General features: G+C 42.1%; 1 protein-coding gene across 1 annotated transcript; it reads left to right on the plus strand.

Moving 5' to 3' along the window:
• The first annotated feature begins 910 nt into the window (after positions 1 to 910).
• Positions 911 to 17,245, plus strand: DDX47 (DEAD-box helicase 47). The gene is made up of 12 exons (XM_023226180.1): positions 911 to 1,091; positions 1,759 to 1,852; positions 8,755 to 8,943; positions 9,200 to 9,271; positions 9,506 to 9,624; positions 10,204 to 10,275; positions 10,769 to 10,885; positions 11,433 to 11,579; positions 12,101 to 12,238; positions 13,254 to 13,324; positions 14,563 to 14,692; positions 16,689 to 17,245. Exons 1-12 carry the CDS (start codon positions 1,005 to 1,007, stop codon positions 16,818 to 16,820), a joined length of 1,368 nt encoding a protein of 455 aa, XP_023081948.1. The 5' UTR covers positions 911 to 1,004; the 3' UTR covers positions 16,821 to 17,245.
• The last annotated feature ends 1,652 nt before the right edge of the window (positions 17,246 to 18,897 follow it).

An 18,897-nucleotide genomic window follows, 5' to 3' on the forward strand; every position in this document is an offset into this window, starting at 1 on the left:
CTGGCCTTGGGGCATGCGACATACAGCTCTGAATTTGCTGCTTCCCAGAATAGCCTCAGTAGCTTCACGGTCTTGGTATTGGAATTCTCTCACTCGAATAATTATCTCCCGGGATCTTAAAACGTTTTCTCCTGCTCAACAGTGAGGTCTTAACTCAAATATCACCGTCTCAGAGAGGCCTTCCCAATCTCACAGTTATCCTCACAACCCACCCTCCGCAGGTTACTCTGTCATTTTTACTGTACACAGGGTTTCACTCTGTCGCCCAGGCTGGAGTGCAGTGGCACGATCTCCGCTCACTGCAGCCTCAACCTCCGGGGTCAAGTGATCCCACAAACTCAGCCCCCTTAGTTGCTAGGATTACAGGCGCATGCCACCATGCATGCCCGACTGATTTTTGTATTTTTTGTAAACACAGGGTTTTGCCGTGTTGCCCAGGCTGGTCTCGAACTCCCGGGCTCAAGTGATCCGCCCGCCTCGGCCTCCCAAAGTACTGGGATTACAAGCATGAGCACACCCAGCTACTTTTCACAATTTGAAATGATCTGTGATAGCTTATCTCCTTTTTCTGTCTCCTTTTTCTCCACGAGGGCAGGGGTCGCTGTCCTGTTCACTAGGCATCTAGCACAGCCTTAGCATATGGTAGGCTCTCAACATTATTGAGTAAGGTAATGCAATAATAAAAAAATGGCATTGTGATATCAATCCGTTCCAAACTCTACGGTTAGGAAAGCGGGGAACATAACTGGCGACATACGTAGGGAAGGCGCTTTAAAAGGGATCTAAAGGTCAACTGGATTCCCCGGTGATCTGCACCTTCTGCCACAGGATCTATCCCGCCAGCCTACGCGCCCATATTCACTGGGCCCCACCCACCTAGCGGACGGGTGCAATCCCCGGCAAGCCCGCAGGGGGCGCCCAGAGCAAGCCGTCCGGGGAGAACTAAAACTACATTTCCCAGCATCCCGCGCGCCGCAGACCCACTTCCGGAGACCTCAGACAAGATGGCGGCGCCCGAGGAACGCGAGTCTCCGACCGAAGCGTCCCAGCCGGTGATGGAAGAGGAGGAAACTAAAACATTTAAAGACCTGGTGAGAATGGATGACGCTGGCTTCTTTAATGTACTCTGGTGCTAGGCCCAGGCAGACCCAGTTACCTTAGATCCCGGTCTGATAGTGCACAAAGGCATCTCGGGGCCTACCTTGGGTTTTCCCGAGAATTTCAGAGGGCTGGGTTTCGGACGTGCTCTGAATTTGGGTGGTGGGAGGGCTGCTGGGCCCTGAGAACCCCATTTGCCCTATTCGCCACTTTAGTGTGGCAACGTTTGTATGTGTCCAGGAGGTTGTACATATGGGGGACTTGGTCTCTTTATAGCTGGAGCTTTGGAGTCAGATGAACCAACCAGATTTGAATTTTGGCCCAGTCTCTTACTATAGACAAGTTGTTACCTCTCTGTGTTTCTCTTTTCACATCTGTAAATTGGGGATAGTAGTAAGCACTTACCTCGCAGAATTGTTGTGACGATTAAATGAGATGCTACATGTAAAGCACTTGGCCTAGGCCTTGGTGAGCAGAAAGTGTTCGTTAAATCTTGAGCTACTGCCTCATGGTATAAAGAGCAGACTCTGAGATGCACAGTAAATACCTTTTAAAGTAAGTATATGGGTTGTACATGATGGTTCTGACAAAGTCAGTTAAGTAAGAGGGGAGGTAGAGGTGTGCTGTTCTTGGCTAAGGTATATTTTTCTGAATTCTAAGGGTGTGACAGATGTGTTGTGTGAAGCTTGTGACCAGTTGGGATGGACAAAACCCACCAAGATCCAGATTGAAGCTATTCCTTTGGCCTTACAAGGTAGGTTGTGTGACTTCGTACAGATTTAATATAAAGTTATCTCAATTAGATACCCCTTTTGAAAGCTGTTGCTTGCATACTTCAAGTGAAATAAGGATATGGTCACTAAAGGTACAAAGTTTGGGTAATGGCATTTGAAAATGTCATTCTCCAGTTTTACTGAGCTTACTTTCTGTCTTAATAGGTAAAAGGATTTGTTCTGTGCCACAGATGCTGACTTTAAGGAAGCCCTGAATTAAAGTATATTAACGACAATCTTGGTAGACTTTATGCATCAATGGGGTGCACACTTAGACAGGGAAGGATGCCTGGAACACATATGTATGTCTTGAGGAGTTGAGAATTCTTGGCTGTGAGGCATGTTTATCAGATTTGTAAAAGAGTGGTTAAAGTGCTGATTGATTGCTAGTGGAACTGAAACTAACAGGATGAACTTTTTTGTTTTTGAGATTTTTTTTTTAAGATGGAGTTTTTTTTTTTTTTTTTTTTGAGACAGAATTTTGCTCTGTCGCCCAGGCTGGAGTGCAGTGGTGCAATCTTGGCTCACTACAACCTCCGCCTCCCAGGTTCAAGCAACTCTCCCGCCTCAGCCTCCCGAGTAACTGGGATTACAGGGGCACCACCATGCCTGGCTAATTTTGTATTTTTAGTAGAGATGGGGTTTCAGCATGTTGGCCAGGCTGGTCTCGAACTCCTAACCTCAAGTGATCCACCTGCCTTGGCCTCCCAAAGTGCTGGGATTACAGGCATAAGCCACCACACCTGGCCGTAACAGGATGAACTTTAATAGGAATAGAAATAAAGACCTGTTCTTAGATTCCTAAAGTACCAACTTTACAGGATTGGGGTGGGTGATAAAAGAGACCCAGAGGTCTTAGTTAACTGAAATCTATTAAGATCCTCAGAAAAAGTGAATGTAATCTTAGCTTTAATAATAGCTAATTATTGTTAGTATTAATGTAGCTATTATTACTATATTAGTGATTAATGTAAGCTATAATTATTACTAATTAGTAATTAATGTAGCTATTGATAATAATTGAAAGATTTAATGATTTGAAGAGCTGTCATGTGGAAAAGGGGTTAGACTTACTCTACGAAATTCCATTTGCTCTTTCCATAAATAGTTACTATTTGTTGTAAATGTAAGGCACTGGAGGTTAACAGTCTGTCCTCTCCAAGGGTCTATAATCTATTAAAGAGATAATTATAAATTTATTACAAGTTGAACAGGGTCCTAAGAAAGTTACATTCAGAGTGCACTGAGGGAGAAGGGATTACTTCTAATTAGGATGGATTAGAGAAGATTTATTTCATTTTATTTTTGGCTGGGGAGATTGGGAAGGCATGTGAGCGGAACCTTGAAGACTGAATTTAGAAGGATTTAGACATTCAGATATGATGGGAAGGGAGAACTTTCTAGGCATAGGGAACAGCATGAAAAAAAGCCAGTCTGGAAAACATAGGCATGTATGGAGATTTGCAAGTACTTAGCAGAGTGGTGAAAAAGTTTAATAAGGTGATTGGGGCCAGATTATGAAGGATTTGAGTGCTGGGTCAAGGAATTTGGTCTACGTTTCATAGGCAGTGGGGCATTTTTGGAGATTAAGGATTTAGAGTTGTACTCTTGGAAGATTAATCTCACAGCTGTGAAAGATTAGAGACAAGAGACTGGAGTCTGGGAAACCAATTAGTAGGTTATTGTAATGATTTTAGCAATAAATAATGGATAGAGTGGTGATAGAATGAAAAAGAAAATGTTAGAAAAATAATCCTTATGATTTTACAACCAGTTAAGCAAGTGGAAGGCAAGGAAGAGGTGGGGAAAATCTAAGATTATCGCTAAGTTTGTGGACTGTTATGTTTAGGGCGTATTATTGGTGTACCACTGATACAAAAAGGGAACAGGGGGAAAATTCAGGAAAGATGAGTTCAGTTGGAAGTAATTGAGTTTGGATATCAATGAGATAGAGTTGACCTTGTGGGAGGGGAATGGGGAAATGTTGCTCAGGGTACAGTTTCAGTTGGGCGGGATGGATAAGTTCTGAAGATCTATTGAATAGCATGATGACTCAGTTAATAATGTTTTGTGTATTTGAAAATTGCTAGGAGAGTAGATCTTAAATGTTCTCACCACAAAAATGACAAGTATGTGAGGTGACAGATATGTTAATGAGCTTGATTTAATCACTTCACAAAGTATACATATATCTAAACTTTGCATTCTATACCATCAGTATATTATAATTTTTTGTCAGTTAATAAAACTGAGGGACAATAAAAAAGGAAAAAAAATACGCAGTTGGAATCCTGGGATTGGCACTTGATTGAGAGGCCAGAGGTGGATATAGACATTGTATCCAAAGAGCAGTTATAGCTGAGATTAGAAATGGATTAGATTGGCAAAGATGACAGGAAAATTGGAAGATTCAATAGAGGGTTGAAAATCATGAGAGTATAGTTTCACACAAATTAGGGAAGGGAAAGTGTTTCAAGGAGGGGCTAGTAAACACTTCCAACTTCTGCAGAGAAGTTTGGAGGATAAGGACCGTATAAAGGCCAGTGGTGGGAAAGAAGATCGGTGGCCCAGCGTTATTTTCAAATAGCAAGAAGTTGCCAGGCGCGGTGGCTCACGCCTGTAATCCCAGCACTTTGGGAGGCCGAGGCAGGTGGATCACCTGAGATCGGGAGTTCAAGACCAGCCTGACCAACATGGAGAAACCCCGTCTCTACTAAAAATACAAAATTAGCTGGGGTGGTGGCGCATGCCTGTAATCCCAGCCACTCGGGAGGCTGAGGCAGGAGAATCGCTTGAACCTGGGAGGCGGAGGTTGCGGTGAGCCGAGATCATGCCATTGCACTCCAGCCTGGGCAACAAGAGCAAAACTCTGTCTCAAAAAAAAAAAAAAAAAACAGCAAGAAGCGTTCGTGCATTTTAACTTTTCCAGCTTGCCCTAAAGCATAGGTGAGAAGGAGGAGTCAAAACAGCTGGCAGTAATCCTAAAATTATTATTATTATTATTATTTTCTTTTTTTTTTTTTTGAGAGGGAGTCTCGCTATCACCCAGGCTGGAGTGCAGTGGCTGGATCTCAGCTCACTGCAAGCTCCGCCTCCCAGGTTTACGCCATTCTCCTGCCTCAGCCTCCCGAGTAGCTGAGACTACAGGTGCCTGTCACCTTGCCCGGCTAGTTTTTTGTATTTTTTAGTAGAGACAGGGTTTCACTGTGTTCGCCAGGATGGTCTCGATCTCCTGACCTCGTGATCCGCCCGTCTCGGCCTCCCAAAGTGCTGGGATTACAGGCTTGAGCCACCGTGCCCGGCCATCCTAAAATTATTTTAATGCTTTCAGCCGTAAGTTTAAATTTGATGCAGAAAAGAATAGGGAAGGGTCAGTGGAAGGTTACTAGAAACTGACAGAAATGATCACCATGGAAAATGTCTTTATCCTTATTCTTGGGTTTGTCTCATTCTAATGAGTAGTTTATAAATGTTTCATTTGAATCTATAGAAACGATTCAAATAATCTAACGTTTGATTTTGTTGCTGTTGTTATTCGATTAAAATAACTCTAAATTTGAATTTGGGACTAATGACGTTTTCAGTTTCTGCAAAGTTACTGAGCCCAGGTTGTCCACTGTTCTTAAACCTTATAACAATGCTGAATAGTAGGTAGGGATAATTATTTTATTAGTGAGGAAATTGAGGCTCAGGGAGTTAAGTCCTTTGGCTAGAGTCACCTAATTATTGCTAAAGCTGGAATTTGAACACAGAATCTTATAGCTCAGAAAACCTCTGTTAATGGATCTGCATCAACGTGTGTTACTATCAAGAGATCAAGAGTTGTTTGATGAGCATGGTGGTTCATGCTTGTAATCCCAGCACTTTGGGAGGCTGAGGTGGGAGGATTGCTTGGGACCAGGAGGTTGAGACCTGCCTGGGTAACACAGTGAGACATCATCTATTTATTTCTGTTTCAGAGATCACTTAGAATTGTCCTCAAGGAATTTCAAACAGCTTATTAATGGCTGCCATATAGCAAGCACTTATGTTCAGTGCTAGCAACATGGCAGGTCTATAGGACAGAATTTATTCTGCTCTTATGGAGTTTATGCATGCTGGTATATTCTCTACAGGTATAAACGCTGAAAAGGCTTAGAGGTTTCTTCAGAGATGAAGAAAGGAGATGACATAGAAAAATATATCGATTTCACAAACTGAGGGTTGCTCTGAGGGACTCATTAAAAAACTGAAAGCAGTGCAGGCCTCAGCTGTGGGCAGCAAGCAGTGCTTATTGCTTCATGAACCAAGCAACTTCAGCTCCTTTACTTCCCTAAATCTTTCTCATGTACTCCTTTCTTCTGAAATGTTAAGATTTCCCTTGACAAAAAAAGAACAAATCCTAGCTCCCTCGCTGCCTGTTCCCAAAGGTGTATTGTGTTACACAGGCAGGACAGCAGTATCCCCAAGGAGTTGAAGACTAAAAAGCTTCGGGAATCATTTGCTTACACTGACCTTTGTTTCTCAGATAGGTAGATGCTGGTGCAATTCATTATTACCTACCCTGCCACTGGGGAACATTAAAATAAGTAGATGAGTGAGACATTTTATCCCTGGATTGTCATTTGTCTGTAATCTCTAAAAATCAGTCCATTGTCTGGTTTGACTTGTATTTCACATCTGTGCATTTGCTTTTGAATGGCAAACACTGATGTTAATGAAAAGAAAGCTAAAAAATATAATTCACTAGGATACACTGTGTATTAATCCGTTTTCACACTGATGATAAAGACACACCCAAGACTGGGAAGAAAAAGAGGTTTAATTGGACTTACAGTTCCATGGGTGGCTGGGGAGCCCCCAGAATCACGGCAGGAGGCAAAAGGTGCTTCTTACCTGGTGGTGGCAAGAGAAAATTAGAGACATGCAAAAGCAGAAACCCCTTGACAAAACCATCAGATCTCACTAGACTTATGCACTACTGTGAGAACAGTATGGGGGAAACCGCCTCCATGATTCAAGTTATCTCCCACCGGGTCCGTCCCACAACATGTGGAAATTATGGGAGTACAATTCAAGATGAGATTTGGGTGAGAAATACTGAATCAGAATTTCCAGGCATGGGACCGGTCATGTATGCATGTATGTATGTGTGTGTGTGTGTATATATATATATATATATGCAAGTCTCATGGATTATTCTGAAGCATCTGCCCCTGAGGGAGTACCAGTGGTAGGATATTTATGGCTCCCATGTCTGTTCTAACCCCACTTTTTTCCTGAGCTCCAAACAAGTATGTTCAACTGGTTTTTAGACATATCTCTAAAAAAGAGACATATCTCTTTGAGTTTACTGCAGGAATCTTAAGTTCTAAGTTCCCTGCGTGGAAACCAAAGTCCTTATTTTCCTAACCGGGACTAATTTTTCTGTTGCCTATATCTCAGTTTTTGGTATTTGAGTGTCCTGTACTAAAAATGTGTGCATCACCCACATTCCCTTTTGTTAGTTTCTGAATCTCACTCGTTCCTGTGTTCATTCCTGGCCTCGGTTCGGGCCACCATCATATCTCCCCTGAATTACATCTGATGTCCCAGTTGAGCCTTTGTTTTCCCCGTTCTGGTCATTTAAGTCATTTCAGATTGTAAGTCATGTTCAGGTTATGTCAGGGAAAAGGGATTTGTTTATTGTAGCATTATCTTCTAAGTAAAGAATTCTCAGCCGTTAGACGGTCATAGAACAGGGGCAGCAAGTGTAGGGGTCATGATTTGAGAGGGGGTGTTCTCACTGGACACTGTTGTAGTGCATAGCTGCCTGTGCACCACAGCCAGCCTGGAGATAGTGATCTCCACTCACGAGTTAATTTCCAAATCTTATAAGTTGTGGCTTGAGTGGTGATAACAAACAATGGTGACCTGTTCTTAAAGAATTACTTAGAGCATTCTTCCCTCAGAAGGAGCAGTAAATGGCATGCACTGTTAGGTTCCTTGGCTCCTCCTTATGCCATCAGGCCTAGAGTTTATCTTCCTAAACAGTAATACTGATCATGATATTCCCTGTTTAAAATCCTTCAATTCTCTCTCACAGGAAAACATCAAAACTCTAGCCTCATTCTTCTCTCTTTCTCCCTTAACACTTCTATGTTCCAGCCACATTGCACTTCTCAGCCTAACTATGCATGCTATGTTCTTTTTTTTTGTTTTTGAGACGGAGTTTTGCTCTTGTTGCCCAGGCTGCAGTGCAGTGGCACAATCTCCGCTCACCACCACCGCAACCTCCGCCTCCTGGGTTCAAGCAACTCTGCCTCAGCCTCCCGAGTAGCTGGGATTACAGGCATGCGCCACCATGCCTGGCTAATTTTGTATTTTTAGTAGAGATGGGGTTTTTTCCATGTTGGTCAGGCTGGTCTTGAACTCCCAACCTCAGGTGATCTGCCCGCCTCGGCCTCCCAAAGTGTTGGGATTACAGGCGTGAGCCACCACGCCTGGCCAGCATGCTATGTTCTTTAAAGCCTTAATTATAATGATCTTTCCTCTTACAGGAATATCCTTTCTTCCCTTCTTTGCTTACTTCCAGGTTTAACTCACTTAATCACCTCTGTTAGCCTTTTTTGACTCTTCTGGGCAGTAGTTACTTTTCCTTGTGTTCTCACTGTATTTTGCAGGGGCTTATATTAAAACTCTTATCATATTATAATGAATTTGTATATTAGACTGTCTCACCACTGGGTTTTGAGCTTATCTAAGAGAGAGACCATGTGTTTTCTGTTTATTCAACTTTCCTCTCTCCCCAGTTCATCAGATATTTATTAAGCGTCTACTTTGTGCCCAGCATTGTGTCATTGTAGAAGACACAGAAATACTGCAGAGAGAATTAACTTGGCTGCTGAATTTCTTTTTCTTTTAGGTCGTGATATCATTGGGCTGGCAGAAACTGGCTCTGGAAAAACAGGCGCCTTTGCTTTGCCCATTCTGAATGCACTGCTGGAGACCCCACAGCGTTTGTTTGCCCTAGTTCTTACCCCGACTCGGGAGCTGGCTTTTCAGATCTCAGAGCAGTTTGAAGCCCTGGGGTCCTCTATTGGAGTGCAGAGTGGTAAGTGTCTGAGAGGGAAGGGATCCTAGGTTGCCATTGCAAGTGAAGAATGAGTGTGAAAGGAGAATGGAGGAAAGTATTGCTAGCATAATTTATTGACCTAAAGAGCTAATGCTGTATGTTAGCTTTGGGAAGAGTATTAATTGTAAGGGAAGAACAAGTTTAAGTAGAAATCTGGCATTGGCTTTAAAAGATGTTAAGTGGACCGTGGAAAAAAATTAAGGATCTCGTCTCTATGTTCTTTTTCTCTCCGTAGCTGTGATTGTGGGTGGAATTGATTCAATGTCTCAATCTTTGGCCCTTGCCAAAAAACCACATATAATAATAGGTGAGTAACTGACGAAGGTAAAAGACACTGGCAGTGATGAATTGGAGAAAATCTACCAATATCAGATAGAAAGACTTTGAGAAACAGATTGTGTAACCCTGTTAAATTTTTTAATTTCTTAAGTTAAATTTGGTGGAGAGCTGTGGGGTGGGGCAGGTAACTTTATTTGTTTGTTGTTGTTTTTTTTCGTCCTGTTCTGAAACATCACTGTTTCTCCTCAACCTTTCTTGGTAGCAACTCCTGGTCGACTGATTGACCACTTGGAAAATACGAAAGGTTTCAACTTGAGAGCTCTCAAATACTTAGTCATGGACGAAGCTGACCGAATACTGAATATGGATTTTGAGACAGAGGTGAACTCTCAATTTCTTTCCTCCTCTTAGAGCATCTCAAGGTTCCTGTTTCAAAATTTGGTTCATTGCCCACTTGTTTTATGTAGAACATTGTATCAGTATCACTTTCATTCTTGATATTCTTCAAATTGCAGTTTCTCAGCACCCTTTTATCTTTAGAATATAGTCTGACTCTGACTCCAGAAATGGGAAATATCAAAACTGGATTTTCTTTTCCATTTCATTTAATTTAGACCTTGACATACACCCTGAAATATCTTTATTTTCTTTGATGACCCACTAATCCCAGCTTACTTAGTTGATTAATACTTATTCTTGACTTTTCTCTTAGATCAACTCTGGTCTACTAATTTAAACTGTTCTTTTCTTAGAAAGGTATTTTTTTTAAATAGTGTCTGGTAGGGTATCAGGCAGTAAATATTCAGTAAACTTTAGCTGAATCGAATTGAATTTTCGAGTCCCAGATCCTCACAGTGATATATTTAATTTGTTAAATGTCTACCTCCTTCATTACCTAGAGGATTTGCAGCTCTTCCAGTCTGAATATCTTATTGGCATCTTTTCCTCTTTGTGCCTTAGGTTGACAAGATCCTCAAAGTGATCCCTCGAGATCGGAAAACATTCCTCTTCTCTGCCACCATGACCAAGAAGGTGAAATTTGCTAGGACTTTTGTTTCTTCTTTATGAGAATTGATACATAAAGTAAATGGTAACAATAAAAACAATAAGTAAAAATAAATTGCTTTAGTCCATTTTCACACTGCTATAAAGAACTATCTGAGAGTAGGTAATTTATACAGAAAAGAGGTGTAATTGACTCACAGTTCCACGTGGCTGGGGAGACCTCAGAAAACTTACAATTACGGCAGAAGGCAAAGGGGAAGCAAGGCACGTCTTACATGGTGGCAGGAGGTAGGGGCAGTGCTACACTTTAAAACCATCAGAAATTGTGAGAACTCACTATCATGAGAACAGCACGGGGGGAAACCACCTCCATGATCCAGTCACCTCCCAGCAGGTCCCTCCCGTGACATGTGGGGATTACAATTCAACATGAGATTTGGGTGGGGACACAGAGTCAAACCATATCATAAATAAAGAGTGGTTAGGCATCAGTGTGCTATTCTGGATCTTCTTCCTCCAGGTGCAAAAGCTTCAGCGAGCAGCTCTGAAAAATCCTGTGAAATGTGCCGTTTCCTCTAAATACCAGACAGTTGAAAAATTACAGCAATATTATATTTTTATTCCCTCTAAATTCAAGGTAAAGTGTTTACTTTGATCATTCCTGCCTCTCCCTCTTCTTTTCACCAAAGCATCTGAAAATGTGTCAACCTTTGATTAGCCAAGAGCTGTAATGCAGATTGGCATCCTGTCTGTTTGCTTTAGAGGGTGCGTTGTGCTTATATTATCACCGATAAACTAGACATGCCAGGAATTCACAACACTTTAAACCACAATAATGAGGTCATGATGTAATCATATAATTCCTTCCCATCCCCATCCTTGAGGTAATTTTTCCTTTGTTCGCTTATAATGTGGCTTTTTTAGGATGAAGCCTCTGGTGTTGTGCTTTGATATAAGGACTTCTCCTGTTTTCTGAGGACAGGTCTCCTGCCTGCCTTTAGACTCTGTGGGGAGTGGTGGTTCACAGAGGTGATAATGCTGGTTAAGGAATCCTAAACTGGCAGCTGGAGGTCTGGATAATTGAGAAGCAACTATAGGGTTAGTCTTTACCATATGTATATGCCAGGTCTCCAATCCTTTCTCCCAGGTTCGATGACATATATTGTTTTGGGTTTGTAACTTAGGATACCTACCTGGTTTATATTCTAAATGAATTGGCGGGAAACTCCTTTATGATATTCTGCAGCACCTGTAATAATACCCAGAGAACAGCTTTGCTACTGCGAAATCTTGGATTCACTGCCATCCCCCTCCATGGACAAATGAGTCAGGTAAGGATTCATCGTCATCATCAGCCATGCACTGATGGCATGAGCGAGATAAACCTCCTAACAGTAGATTTGTACAATAAGGACGTAGGGCACCGATGCCTGTTTCCATAATTGTTCTCATTTTATGGGCTTTGAAGTGTTGCTCTAGATGTTTACTTTCTCCTTTCAGGGTAGCAAGAGGCTCCCATTAGAATATTTCATATGTAGCTGTCTGGTTTGCAAGCTGTTGAGTTGATGTATTCAGCCCTAATGGTAATAATGACTCTGGTCTCTAAAAACATTAATAAATTATTTCCCAGTTACCTTTCTGTCATGTCAGGCTACCCTTATTTTGTATCTTTTTTTTTTTTTAATTTTTTGTTGCTTCCGTATTTCTGTTTTGACCTGTGAGGCCCCATTCAAAAGTTGGGGGGAAAAACTTTAAAAAATTTATGTCTCTTTGTTCTTGTGTTTGTCTGTTTTGTGTTTTGTATTCCAAAATATACGTTAAGTTTTCCCACATTTCTTTCTCATTACCTCAGAGTAAGCGCCTGGGATCCCTTAATAAGTTTAAGGCCAAGGCCCGTTCCATTCTTCTAGCAACAGACGTTGCCAGCCGGGGTTTGGACATACCTCATGTAGATGTAGTTGTCAACTTTGACATTCCTACGCATTCCAAGGTGAGTCCTGTTGCTAACTTGCCTTTCTAGTCCTAAAGTGTATTTCTTAATGGTCTTTTGTCTTTCCTTAGTTACAGCAGTTTTTTTGTGCCTGGTTAATTATCAAAAAACAAGAAAGCCCTTGATTAGTTCATTCTCATCATCTTGCACAGGCCTGTGTATGTAACATTAGTACATATGAAAGAAGTAGCCAAGGAGAGTTATTAGATGCTCATAGTAGAGGCAGGTGCACCACATACTGATCATGTCACTGTCATTTCTTGAGAATGACAGCTTGTAGTTCTTAGTGTATCTCAAGGTTTCTCAGCCTTGGCACTATTAACATTTTAAGCTGTCGAATTCTTTGTTGAAGGGTTGTTCTTTGAGTTGAAGGATTGCTAGTGGCATTCCTGGCCTCTACCCACTAGATGACAGCATCACACACTCTTCCACTTGTGATAATCAGAAATATTTCCAGACATTACCGGTGTCCCTTGAGGACGACAGAATCACCCCTGGATGAGACTGGTGTGTCTCTTGTCTTTGTATTTAACTGCTGTAGACAAGGTGCTATCTCATTTGATTTTCATAACAACTCTATAATTTGGACATGTACTTCTATTCCTGTTCAATAAATAGAAACCAAGGTTCAGAGAGGTTATGTAATTTGCAGGTAATTGTGTAACTGGCAGGTGGGAAGGACCACAGCTCTGCCTTGTAAGTAACCCAGCTCTGCCTTGAGATCCAGTGCTGTTTTTTAAAATACCATGCAGCTTGCGACCATGTAGATATGCTTTGTAGATTTATCTTTCTATGAAAGAAGGGAAAGCATTGGATCCATTTTGTGCTGCAAGGAGAATAAAAAAGATGAAGTAGATTTGTCTCAACAGATTGCCCAGGCCATTTATTTTCTCCATGTTATGACATGAATCTATTTTCTTTCAAAGTTTTACGGCAAGACTTTGCATACGTAGGTTTTTTTTTTTTTTTTATTATAATCCATACCACTTGAATTTATTTACCCTTTTGGTTTTAGGATTACATCCATCGAGTAGGTCGAACAGCTAGAGCTGGGCGCTCCGGAAAGGCTATTACTTTTGTCACACAGTAAGTAAATCAGCTTTAGGGGCAGAGCAACGTAGAGAAAAGAGCAGAACTTTTGAGCCACTGGCTGGGAACCTGGCGCTATCATTTACTACGCTGATCACTTTCATACTGAAAACCAGGGTGAAGGCGTTGAAAGATGGGAATAGTAATACCTATCTAGCAGGGTTTTGGTAAAAATTGGAGATTATATATGTAAAAGATCTAGTATAGTATTTGGCATGTAGAATGGTAGAGTGGTACCTAAAGCTGGAGAGCAATTGCCTTTGTGTCAACTCAGAAAGTATTAGAATAACTATTTCCTTTTTTTTTTTTTTTGAGGAACAAATTTTTATGTGCCTAAGGCTGTCCTGTGAATAAATACCTTGAGGGATTTTCTCCCTCCTTCCCTCCTTTTTTTTTTTTTTTTATTTGCTCGCTCTGTTGCCTAGGCTGGAGTGCAGTGGTGTGACCTTGGCTGAGTGCACCTTCCACCCCCTGGCCTCAAGCAATCCTCCTACCTCACCTTAGTTTCCCAAGTACCTGGGACCACAGGTGCATGTCAGCACACCTGGCTTTTTTAAAAATATTTTTTGCAGAGACAGGGTTTTGTCATGTTGGCCAGGCTGGTCTTGAACTCCTGAGCTCAAGTGATCCATCTGCCTCAGCCTCCTGTAGTGCTGGGAATACAGGTGCAAGCCACCTGCCTCAGCCTCCCATAGTGCTGGGATTATAGGCACGAGCCACCTGCCCGGCCGATTTTTCTTTCTTTCTTTCTTTCTTTTTTTTTTTAAGCAGCAAGATTTCACTCTGTTGCTCGGGCTGGAGTGCAGTGGCTCGATCATAGCTCACTGCAGCTTCAAACTCCTGGGCTCAAGTAGTCTTCATGCCTCAACCTCAAATGGCTGGGACTACAGGCACAGGCCACCATGGTTGGCTAATTTTTAATGTTTATAGAGATGGCATCTCACTATGTTGTCCAGGCTGGTCTGGAACTCCTGGTCTCAAGTGATTCTCCTGCTTTGACCTCCCAAAGCGTTGGGATTATAGTTGCAAGCCATCATGCCTGGCCTCCCTGGCGTGATTTTTCCAATGGGCTATGCACAGAGATTGCACTTAACCCATATTTAGAAAAGAAATAATATGTTCAATATTGTTTAAACCTATGGCTCCTATTGCGTTGTGTCATATAAGAATAGTTTGGGAATGGACAGGCATTTGCATTACCAGGCAACCAAAGCTGTGCAGTTTTCCTTCCTCAGGTATGATGTGGAACTCTTCCAGCGCATAGAACACTTAATTGGGAAGAAACTACCAGTCTTTCCAACACAGGATGATGAGGTTATGATGCTGACAGAACGCGTGGCTGAAGCCCAAAGATTTGCCCGAATGGTATACACCTTTCTTTTCTCACCAGTGTCTGTGCAAACAGTGTTAACTGTGTGCCACTTTATTATATTAACCCTCATACTAGACTGCAGAAGCTGGGTATTATTTTACTCCAAATTTCAGATGAGCAAACTAAGGTGCAGAGATGGTAGGTAATTTGCATTAGACCATCCAACCAAATGGTGGATTCAGGGTTTGGCCTCATTCTGACATTTACACATTCATAGCAACTGTTCACGTGTCATATGTGGTGAGATAATTCATCAGACCTAAGGTCAGAAGATCCAGCTGTGAACTGTATGAGCTTGGGAAATGTGCCTGATTTCTCAGAATCAGAATCAGTTTCTCACCTGTAAATTGGGAATAACACTTGCCTGAATACCTTGTGGGGTTTTACAAGCACCAGAGAAGCCAATATAAACTACATAGTTACTAGTAGGGATTGATCATACCTGATCCAAACATTTGAAATCCAAAACCAAGATCCAAACTTTTTTTTTTTTTTTGAGACGGAGTTTCACTCTTGTTGCCCAGGCTGGAGGGCAATGGTGCCATCTCGGCTCACCGCAACCTCCGCCTCTTGGGTTCAAGCAATTCTCCTGCCTCAGCCTCCCAAGTAGCTAGGATTACAGGCATGCGCCACCATGCCCAGCTAATTTTGTATTTTTTAGTAGAGATAGGGTTTCTCCATTTTGATCAGGCTGGTCTCAAACCTCTGACCTCAGGTGATCCATCCGCCTCAGCCTCCCAGAATGCTGGGATTACAGGCTTGAGCCACCACGCCTGGCGATCCAAAACTGTGAGTGCCAAAAGGATTGCCACAAGTGGAAAATTCCATGCCTGACCTCATGTGACAGGTTGCTACCAAGACACAGTCAAAATGTTTTTAATGCACAAAAATATTTATAATACTGTGTAAAATTACCTTCAGACAATGTGTATAAGGTATATATGAAACAAGTGAATTTTGTGTTTAGAATTGAGTCCCATCCCCAAGATAGCTCATATGTATCTGCAAATATTCTAGAATTAGAAAAAATCTGAAATCCGAAACACTGCTGATCCCAAGCATTTCAGATAAGGGATACTCACCCTGTAGTAGTAACAGTAACAGTGGTGATGAGAAGATTCTAGAGGAAAACCCTTGGAAGTGCTGCCTGCTTTCTGGAGTTCTGGTCTGAGGGATGGAGAAACTTCACCCATAGGTTGTTGTTGGAGTAGCTGAGGCACAGATTTGGTTTTTATTCTGCCCACATGGGACTTTTTTTGTTTGTGAAAGCATTACATGTGCATTGGGAAAAAAATTCAAAAAACACAGAAAAGATTAAAGTAGTAAGTGAAAAGGTGAACCTTTCCCAACAGAAAGCCATTGATAACATTTGGCTATTTTTCTTTCTTTAGCCATAATTATATAGGATTAACATTTTTCTGTTTCAACAAATATAGATTCATGTGATCGTTTCTTAATGGCTACAGAGAATTCATCATGTGTATGAAATACTTACATTCATGGATGCTTATGCTTTTTTCCTACTTTGGTACAGTGTTGAACACCCTACTTTGTACAGCTTTGCACACTTACTCCCTTAGAATAAATTCCTAGAAGTAGAATTGTTGGGCCAAGGGATGTACACAGTTAAAATTTGAACTCATACAGAATGCCAAATTGCCCCTTCCCCCAAGAAAAGCTATAGCAGATTGCACTGTAAGTGACAGTATATGTGACTTTTTCTACACCTTGGCCAATACTGGGGATTACCCTTCTCTTAAGTCTTTGCCAATCTGCCATGTGAAAATAAAACCTTATTATTTTAATGTTCACGTTTTGATTACTAATAAGGTTAACATCTTTGTATATTTGGAGTTGGATCTCATTCCTTTGCTAATGTCAGGCATCAGGAAGTTACTTGATACTTGATCTTAAGGAGAGGGGACTGGAATGTGTTACCTTCAGTGCCAGTAATCTCGTTTTCAATCCCATCTTCTTTTTTTCTTGCAGGAGTTAAGGGAGCATGGAGAAAAGAAGAAACGCTCGCGAGAGGATGCTGGAGATAATGATGATACAGAGGGTGCTATTGGTGTCAGGAACAAGGTGGCTGGAGGAAAAATGAAGAAGCGGAAAGGCCGTTAACCACTTTTATGAAGGCTCACATTCTGCTGTTCTGTGAAAGAGAATTGGAGAATGAAACCTGCTCCGACAGAGATCGTGAGACTGAAATCTGTCAGAATTGTGTCCAGAATGTGCTCAGTGAATTCAGTACTCTTCCCCATTCTGGGTTGGAGTTACTGCAGAATAATTCTTACAGTGCGATGTCAAGACCGTTACTGTTTTTTCAACTTTGATTCTTTGCTCATGACATGAGTAGGATGTGCTCTTCTGTCACTCACACAGACCTGTTGCCTTTTTTAGCTGCAAGTCGAGGACTAGTTTGATGATGTCCATGACCTATAATTGTAAAGAAACTTGGACATCTGCAAATGATATTTAAACCATCTTGGCTTGTGCTTTATTCAAACTAATGTGAAACAATAAATTTAAATATTATTTTTTAAAGATTCAAACTCCTTAAAGACCTTGGTGTTAAAGGGCCTTGTAGATTTAAGTAAGATCTTTTTAACAGGTAAGAAGCTGACAGTGTTGATTGCATGGGACATTCATTGGTTGTCTTAATTAAGATAAATATTTATTACTTAAAAAATCAACAAGGAAACAAGATGATAGATGGCTTTGAAAGGGAAGTCCTACTTGAAAGGAGGTTGTGTTTTTCTTGTAGATGGAGCAAAGTCCATTAGTAAGACAGCAGAGGTCTTTAAAATCCCTAAATAGATTTATTTCCTTCATTCCCTCAATTAAGCAGGTGGTTAGGAAGACTGGTTTCTTACGTAGACTTACGTAGACTCTTTTTTTTTTTTTTTTGAGACTGTCTTACTCTGTCACCCATGGTGGAGTGCAGTGGTACGACCTCAGCTCGCTGCAGCCTTGACCTTCTGGGCTCAAGTGATCTCCTACCTCAGCCTCCTGAGTAGCTGGGACTACAGGCACACGCCATCACGCCTGGCTAATTTTTGTATTTTTTGTGGAGATGGGATCTTGGCATGCTACCCAGACTGGCCTTGAACTCCTGAGCTCAAGAGATCCACCTGCCTCGGCCTCCCAAAGTGTTGGGATTGCAGGTGTGAGCCACTGCACCCGGCCTCTTTCTTTTTTTTTTTTTGAGATGGAATCTTGCTGTGTTGCCAGGCTGGAGTGCAGTGGCATGATCTCGGCTCACTGCAACCTCCAACTCCCTGGTTCAAGCAATTCTCCTGCCTCAGCCTCCCAAGTAGCTGGGATTACAGGCACTCACCACCACACCCAACTAATTTTTGTATTTTTGTAGAGATGGGGTTTTGGCATGTTAACCCAGACTGGCCTTGAACTCCTGAGCTGAAGAGATCCATCTACTTCGGCCTCCCAAAGTGTCGGGATTACAGGCATAAGCCACTGCACCCGGCCTCTTTTTTTTTGAGACAGAGTCTCCCTCTGTTGCCAGGCTAAAGTGCAGTGGTGTGATCTCAGCTCACTGCATCCTCCAACTCCCTGGTTCAAACAATTCTCCTGCCTCAGCCTCCCGAGTTGCTGGGATTACAGGCACGTACCACCACGCCCAGCTAATTTTTGTATTTTTAGTAGAGACAGGGTTTCACCATGTTGGCCAGCATGGTCTTGAATTCCCAACCTCAGGTGATCCACCCGCCTCGGCCTCCCAAAGTGCTGGGATTACAGGCGTGTGCCGCCGCACCTGGCCACTCTGCCTCTTATGTAGACTCTTATCCCCAGGTGACAAGAATAAAATCAATATGCGTCAGAAATGTATAATTATAAGACCTAATTTCATCCACTTGTCATTGGTGCCCACTGGCCACTCATCTTTTTTGTCCCCATCTATTAGGCGATGCAGGAGATGTCGAGCTGGGGCCTCAGCTCCAGGGGAGGAGGTAGGGCATTGGCACTCTAGGGGCTGGATGTTGGGGGAGGGTTGCTGGAATTCAGAAGCAACTTTGAAATTCCCAATCACGAACAGTCTCATGTTCTGAGGATGTTTACACATAGAAGATGCCTAATACTTTTTGTTGTCTATAACAGTTTTATTAGAAGAGTGTGTCTGGGCCGGGCGCGGTGGCTCAAGCCTGTAATCCCAGCACTTTGGGAGGCTGAGACGGGCAGA

This window comes from Piliocolobus tephrosceles, chromosome 10, assembly GCF_002776525.5.
Source record: "Piliocolobus tephrosceles isolate RC106 chromosome 10, ASM277652v3, whole genome shotgun sequence".
NCBI classification, from domain to species: Eukaryota; Metazoa; Chordata; class Mammalia; order Primates; family Cercopithecidae; genus Piliocolobus; species Piliocolobus tephrosceles.